The following is a 7590-nucleotide window of genomic DNA, read 5'->3' as shown; positions in this document are numbered from 1 at the left end:
TTTGAACTGGATTTGTCTTTTTTTATTTCACATTTAATGTATTCAAGTACAATTTTGAGGCAATTTACTTCTTAACTACTTTATACATTTTACTCCACTACATCTCAGAGGTACATATTGTACTTTTTTACCTTTTAATTTTACCGCACTATAAGTACTTTTACTTCATGTACATTTAGCTGATACTTTTAGTTTCGTTAGGTTCTGAATGCAGGACTTTTACTTGTAGTTCAGTATTTTCAAAGTGCGGTATTATAACTTCTATTGAAGTAAAGGATGTGAATACTTCTTCCTCCACTGGTATTTGGTTTGGGCTCTGATCATCGAGCTATTTTCATCATAATTTAATTGAGACGACAATTTAGCACCGTGTTGTTTCCAGGAGACTTGTGACAAGAGACACTGTGGAAGGACTGCAGCCCACGCTCGATGATGGACACCTCACAAGAGGCTGCAGAAGAAAAATAGATTTAATTCTGATGCTACAGATATTTAATGTACAATATCTTTGTGTGGACAATTGATGGATTTTACAGAAAATAATGAATACACACTAAATTGGAAATTCCGTGGAAATCAGTTTTAAATGATTGAAGTAGATCAATATTTATTAACAGATATCCAAAAAACTAAAATATACACAAATATGGTAAACGTTAACCCTTGTTCAAAATACCTTTTGAATTATGAGTTTCTTTTCCATCTCAAACTTTGGAATTATGTCGTCGATTCATTTCTAATATGTTTAAAAAATGTTTGTCCCTTTAAGGCGAGACACATCGTCCTCCACGAGCGGCTCATCAGGAGAACGTAGTGCAGCAAACAACGAGATCAAAATCAGAAAACAAGTTTCTCTGATTCATGCGTCCATCAGTAAGATCTGAGTTAAATAAACAAACATCATGGATATTTTATAGCATTATTTGAGACTCAAAATACTACAATTAGACAATTAGTAGCCAATAAATAGATAGATGAATAAATAACAAAATAAATTAGATTTGTATTCCAGAAAGCAGGATTTTAACCTTCATGATGGAATAAAAGAATGAAAACACAATTGAACAAGTAACTAAACCAACTTGATATGAAAGATACACATTTAAAAACACTTTAGTTTATTTGAGAGCTAAAACTACAAACTGAACTAAACGTTAAAGAACGTCCTCAAACATCCCGTTGACTCTCAATCCGTTCAGAGGTAGTCAGAGCCTCAGCGACCCTGTGAGAAATCAATCCAGGTTTTAGTTAATCTAATGAAATATTATCATAAAGTGCATTTCATTATAAACTAATAACACTCACGATGTTTTATTCAGATCAAAAAAGACAGCAAACTTGAAACAGAAATTGAAAAAGGGAGACAGACGAACACATTTAGACTCCAGTCCAGTTCTTCAGTGCAATATTGAGCTACTTGTACTTTACTGAAGTCTTTTAATTGTTATTTTATAATTTAACTCCACTACATGTCAGAGAGGAATGCTGCACTTTTTACTGTAATTATTTCACAGATAGTTATTTGTAGCTTAAGATTTCACATTTATTATAAAAATCATTTTTATATCTGCATTATTAAAGATTAAACTAGTGGTTTAACCTGCTGCTCTCCTGCGCTGCAACCAACAGTCAGTCAAAAAAAAAAATTCTTACAATTTCATGATAAAGAAAATATGATGCATGTTTGGCATTTCAGGCTGAACTGTAGCAGTGTTGGAAGGTACATTTACTCAAGTACTATACTGATGTACAGTTTTGAGGTACTTGCACTTTACTTTCTACTCTACTACATTTTGGAGGTAAAAGTTCTGCTTTTCAGTCCACGACATATATTTTGACCGCTTTAGTAATCTTTTATTCAGATTTTTATTCAGAGATGTTTCCTGGACTGAGCCACTCAGCAGAACACTAAGCTGTTCAAATGAGCACCACTTTTACCAGCTGCAACATTAAAGTGATGAACACATTAATGATTATTATTCAGTGATATAATGTATGTTATTCTAAGATGAGCCACTCTGCATAATGAGAACTTTTTCTGTCGTTACTTTAAGTCTGTTCTGTTTTAAAGCGAAACCTTTTTCACTTCATTCAGTGATTCTTTGAATGCAGGACTTTTACTTTCTAGTATTTCTACTAATGTACTACTACTCTTACTTTGGTAAAATATCTACTTCTTCCACCACTTTAAGGAGTAACTACTATTGATGTCTGGTAATAGATAAAAATTCTGCAGCTTTTTTCGTCACACAAACTTCATAACATTTGGCAAAGTACAAAAGTGCTCAAACTACAAACAAGGCTTCAATGTGTGAAGGTTTATTGCCGACACAGCGTCTCTGATCGTCTTAAAGTCTGCTGTTGAGGCTCTGAATCGGCACCACGTTGTCAGGGTTGCTCTCATCACCTGTTGGTAAAACAGAAGCCGGTTAAACTCTTACGGCAGCTGAAGTGCAGCGCTTGTAGAAACTCGGCGTGTGTTTTCTTACTGTTTAACATTTGTACAGCTTGTTCAGTCTGCTGATGTCGTTCTTGCTCATCTGGTTGGCCGTGCCGAATTCCACGTTGGCGTTGGGGATGGGAACCATAGTGGGCTTATTGTTCCCGGAGAAGGCATACCTGGAGTTATTAAGAGTTGAATTATTTTTCATCATAAGGACTTTTTTTATACTGTGTAGCTTTCTTTAAAAAAAATATTATTTACCAATTTGTTATGTGAATATAAGAATATTTTGAGATATTGGGGGTCTTGCATTTTCAAAATAAAATGAAAAATAAGATTCCCTCTCTAAGTCAATATTTTACAGTCCCTTAGTAAAAGGTACTTTAAAAAAACGAGGACACAAAGTTCATTGTACAAACAATCCTAAAATCATTGACAACCTGTGGTACTGCATGACAGAGTTGTAGTCGTACGGGGTGTTCAGGTTCAGCGTGTTGATCTTGTCGAAGGCGTACTCCCAACCTGAGCGGACAAAAACCAGAACAAGGGTCAGAAAAGACAGAAAACCTTCAGATGGTCTAGTTTTGCGTTAGTATTTGGGTAAAAGATCAAATGGCTGATTTGAACCGACAATAAGTTGGTGCGATTCCAATTAATTCTCGTGGAATTGTTGCGATTAGTGGAGTCGCATGGTTTCTAATTCTCGGCGTTGACCAATAGCAAGACGCCTTGATGGCGATGACCTTTGGAGCAGACGGATAATGGAGGAGCTCTGTGTCAGTTTTATTTAACCTCCTCCCGAACAGAGACGTGGTTTACAGACAGCTATGAGACAGGAGTCGACGGTACAAACACGTCTTTAAATAAACTGCGTGAACTTACCCTCCCGTTAGCGACCGCGCTAAGCTAACAAGCTTCACTTTCCCTCTTCTGTAACCGTTTTATTGGTGTGAAATGGATGATGATCAAAAGTTCAAACATCTAAATGTTTTCTTCTTCTTCTTTTCTGACCCTTGTTAGTTTCTTTATTAATTATGAGATTATGTTTGTGATGCTGCAAAGAATAATTGTGATTAATCAGTTGCTTAACGTGTTGCTTTCAGACTCTCTGGTGTCAAGATTTAATGCTTTTCTTTCTCATATTTCAGATCAAATAATCTGTTTAAATTAGCAGTTTACCTACAAAGAAAATGGAGTATTAGTGTAACATAATGGTCGTCTTAATGTTACAGACCGGACTGGATGTTCTCCCACAGGATCCGGATGTGCTGGTCCCTGTCGGAGCGGCACTGTTCGTGGTTGAAGCCGAGGGCGTGGAGCAGCTCGTGCTGGACGGTGCTGTGGTAGAGGCAGCCCTGACGGTCCAGAGACACCGTCTGGGGATAACCACGGCGGCCGACGTAGGAGTAACAGCTGCACGCAAACAAACGGATAAAAAGTGAAGCAGCATGGCTCAGTTATAAGATTTAAAGAGCTGTAAAGGTGATTCTTTTGGCGACTATTTGGTTTCCTTCTTCGTTTCATTTTTGGACTTTATTCATCTCAATGTAAGAAGATTCTCCACTGATATTGTCGTACGTTGGTAATAATTGAAGCAAGATTTTTTTTTACTCCTCTGAAGACGAAAACCACTGTGATGGGGATTGGAATCAAACATTTTAGCGGTGACAGCTGATGCTATTTGACATCCATCACTTTGCATTAAATGATGCATCTACCTGAGTTAAAAGGCTGCAATGCGCTTTACACACAAACAGTTTGTTACCCGTTGCTGGACTGGATGCTCAGGTAGCCTCTCTGGCCGGTGCGCTGGACGAAGCGAATGCAGGAGACGTCGTGGAAGGACAGCAGCCCGCGCTCGATGAGGGAGCGCTCACGAGAAGCTGACAAGACACGAGAAAATACTTTCATATACTCACACATATCTGTCTTAAACAAGCCAGATTCCAGATTAAATGATTTAATACGTTGTTTGTTCACAGTAGCCCCGCCCTAAAGCATCCCCTGCTTTATGGTCTGTTTGACTCTAAATGGACCATCATTTACTAAATGAACATCATGCTGTATTGAAGAAGACTTGAAACTAGAGATTGAGACCATAAACTCATGTTTACAATGTTTACTGAGGGAATAAATCAAGAGAGAAGTAGAGTCATTTTCTCATAGACTTCTATACAACCAGAGGAGTCGCCCCCTGGTGGACATTAGAGAGAATGCAGATTACGTTTAAGGCATTGGCTGCACTCATCAGAACCGGAGGTTGCCGCCTGGTTGTTTCATGCTATAGCGCCCCCTAGCTGCAACGCTCAGACTGCAGCTCACCTTGAGATGTTTCAGGTTACACACTCCAGAACGCAACGATGCTTAAAATTGATCTTGCATTTTCTTCAACCAATTGAATAAATAAATTAGAAAGATTGATCCCTTCTTCTAAATTGTAATTGTTTTGTAGAGAAAAAACTATAACATAGATTTTCATTCATCAGATGTCGAGCTTTTTAAATAGTGAATATCATAATAAAAGTCAAATATAGTAGATTGTATTTTAAAATGTAAAGACATTACACCCCACTTAATGATTCAGTTACTTACAGTAATGTGTGGCGATGACATAAGGCACGTACACTTTTCCATCGGCGGACTTTGCCCACATGCAGCTGCCGGAGGTGCAGGGATCAGCGTTTCTCTCACTTTCATTGTCATAAGCAACGTCATCCATGACGAAGGGCTCCACCTCTGTGTGCACTGTAGGAGGAGGACGTGAAAGGGTCCATCAGTGGTCTGACCGCTGGTGGAATTAGTGTTTAGCTCAATATTACTAGAAAAATGTACTTAAAGTAAAAGTACTAATTGTGGATAAAAATGTTGCCTGTCAGTACAATATGTACGACTTTAGACTCTTTATCCTGGAGCCTGAATATCCACAGCAAACTCCACTCTGCTCTGCTTATTGGTTGTGGTACGTTATTGAAGACTTTCAATGCATTCTGGGAACGTATTGCTATCAACCTCCCAGCAACTTTTACTTAAGACTCAAGAAAGAAAAAACAATAAGTAAATGTGCATGTTGTCTTACCAACATCCTTGTTGGCCCTCCACAGGAGCTCAGAGACAGACAGATCCTGGATCAGGGACAAGACGTCGCTTATTAGTAAGGACTCAACTGAAAGGTTAAATGTTTACATGCAACACGGTTCATATCTGCTGCCACAGAAGCTTGACGAGTTTGAAAGTTATTTGAGATGTTATTTAGTTTAGTTCATGGAGAACAGAACGCTGTACAAAGATTTAGCAGACTGACCACCGAGAGAGAAAGTTCCCTCCAAGGAACCGCTGAATAAGAAGAGAAGAACCACCAGAAACTAAAAGCATCAAAGACTTCCCCACAAAGAGCTTCTTGTTTCAGTCTGTTTCACAATAGAAGCAGCCCGGAAGAAGCTGGAATAAACAGACAACGTGCTGCTTCATCAAAGCTCTTCTTTAAGCTACACAATAAAAAACAGAAGGTTAGTCTAGTTATCTCTACTGGAATATCAGATCAACTAATCCCAGTTTAAACCTCTTCAATCAGAGAAACTAACTCAATATTTAGAGTTCAATCATGACCGAGGCTCAACAGTAACACTGTGGAGACCCATTAAATAAAAGTTTGAATCATTTCATTCTTCTTCTTTTTGGGACCAAAACTATTTCTAAACTATGTAAATAAAACATTTGGTGTCTGAATTGTACTGTTTTTGAATCTCTGTTAAAATAGTTATTATTGAAGTAAAGAAGAAAAACATCAATATTGCAGCTGATTCCATATATATATATATATATATATATATATATATATAAATATATATATGTGTGTATGTGTGTGAGCAGTTCACCTATAAATAACACATTTAATCTTTGCAGACAGATGTTGAAAATAACCTCACCTTGTCTTCAGCCCAGGAGCAGTCAGAGAGCACGAGGAGGGCGAGGAGACCGAGGGTGCACTTGAAGAAAGCCATGTCATCAGCCTGCAGATGGACAGTGTTAAAACCTGGATCCTGCTGCAGCCGCTGCTTATATACATATATATATATATATATATGTATCCATATCTATATCAGCTGAGAAAACAAACAGCTTCACTCAGTGATAAGATGCACATTGCCTTGAAAACATGCGGCCGATTCCCACCCAACCTGAGATACATAAAATATGCTCGTGGTCGGAAAAAAATGTAATGTGACCTCGTGAGTCTGTCGGCCCGAGTGCAGCTGATTAGACGAGCGATAAAACACATCAGTGAGTCTGTTTTTCTTTCGTTTTTTAATTCCCATTAACTGTTTTTCTTTCGTTTTTTAATTCCCATAAACTGTTTTTCTTTCGTTTTTTAATTCCCATTAACTGTAAAATACAGGAGGTCACTTCTGAATAGAATAGAATAGGAAATAGATTAGCTTCCATATAAAGGCCCTTGCTCTATTACCTACTATACTGTATAAGGAGTGGACGTAGACTGTTGTGACGTCACCCATTGGTTTGTGGACTGCCGTTAGTGTATATCTAGCCCGTTTCTAGCGTGTTATTCATGCAAACATCGAACACCCTATCAGCAACAACAACAACAACATCTTTGGTCTGTGTTGCAAATGCAACACGTGGCTCACATGCAGGCTGCAGGAGACCCCTCCGCCCGGTTTGGCCTGAACCCCTTTTTATTTTGAAGCCACTGTCACGGTCTGATGATGCTCATGTCATTTGGACTTATAGTGAGTTCTGCCTGTCGCTGTGGATGTCTCCACTGAGGTGAGCACTTGTCTCACTACTTTGAGACGGAGATCTCAAAACCTGGACAAAATACAACCACTCCTATCTGCATGGCTTGATACCACCAGAAGGAAATAAGATTTATTTTCTTTTGTTTTTTGCATGTAATGGAAACTTGCCAAGAACCTGTGTTTGCATTTCTTGAGCTTAAGTATCTCTCACAGACATTCACTGGGAGGAAATAATAATAAGTCATAATGGACTGGACATAAGAGGCTGCAGCAGCACTTAACAGTAACTGTGCTTCTGCTTTCACTTTCACTTAGACAGAAGGGAGGATCTAAAGCCGAGGCATTATAAATATGAGCCCAACCGTGCCTTTAATCTGTCGGAAGAAGAAA

General features: G+C 38.4%; 1 protein-coding gene across 1 annotated transcript; it reads right to left on the bottom strand.

Moving 5' to 3' along the window:
- Positions 1-2347: 2347 nt before the first annotated feature.
- LOC306699209 (high choriolytic enzyme 1-like) lies at positions 2348-6473 on the bottom strand. Its single transcript, XM_079163751.1, has 8 exons — positions 6370-6473; positions 5520-5565; positions 5036-5188; positions 4209-4326; positions 3678-3856; positions 2884-2965; positions 2490-2619; positions 2348-2407 (listed from the first exon to the last, which is right to left on the bottom strand). Exons 1-7 carry the CDS (start codon positions 6442-6444, stop codon positions 2493-2495), a joined length of 780 nt encoding a protein of 259 aa, XP_079019877.1. The 5' UTR covers positions 6445-6473; the 3' UTR covers positions 2348-2407; positions 2490-2492.
- Positions 6474-7590: the final 1117 nt, after the last annotated feature.

The sequence above is a fragment of the Pholis gunnellus genome (genome assembly GCF_910591455.1).
Source record: "Pholis gunnellus genome assembly, chromosome: 7".
NCBI classification, from domain to species: domain Eukaryota; kingdom Metazoa; phylum Chordata; class Actinopteri; order Perciformes; family Pholidae; genus Pholis; species Pholis gunnellus.
The sequence above is the reverse complement of the archived record's forward strand: the minus strand, read 5'-3'. Positions and strand labels throughout refer to the sequence as shown.

Coding starts and splice junctions, on each gene's coding strand:
- LOC306699209 (XM_079163751.1), bottom strand. CDS start 6,444: ATGGCTTTCTTCAAGTGCACCCTCGGTCTCCTCGCCCTCCTCGTGCTC. Junction 5,189..5,519: donor GAGGGCCAACAAGGATGTTG/GTAAGACAACAT, acceptor CTCCTCCTACAG/TGCACACAGAGGTGGAGCCC. Junction 4,327..5,035: donor TGTCATCGCCACACATTACT/GTAAGTAACTGA, acceptor GTGTCTTGTCAG/CTTCTCGTGAGCGCTCCCTC.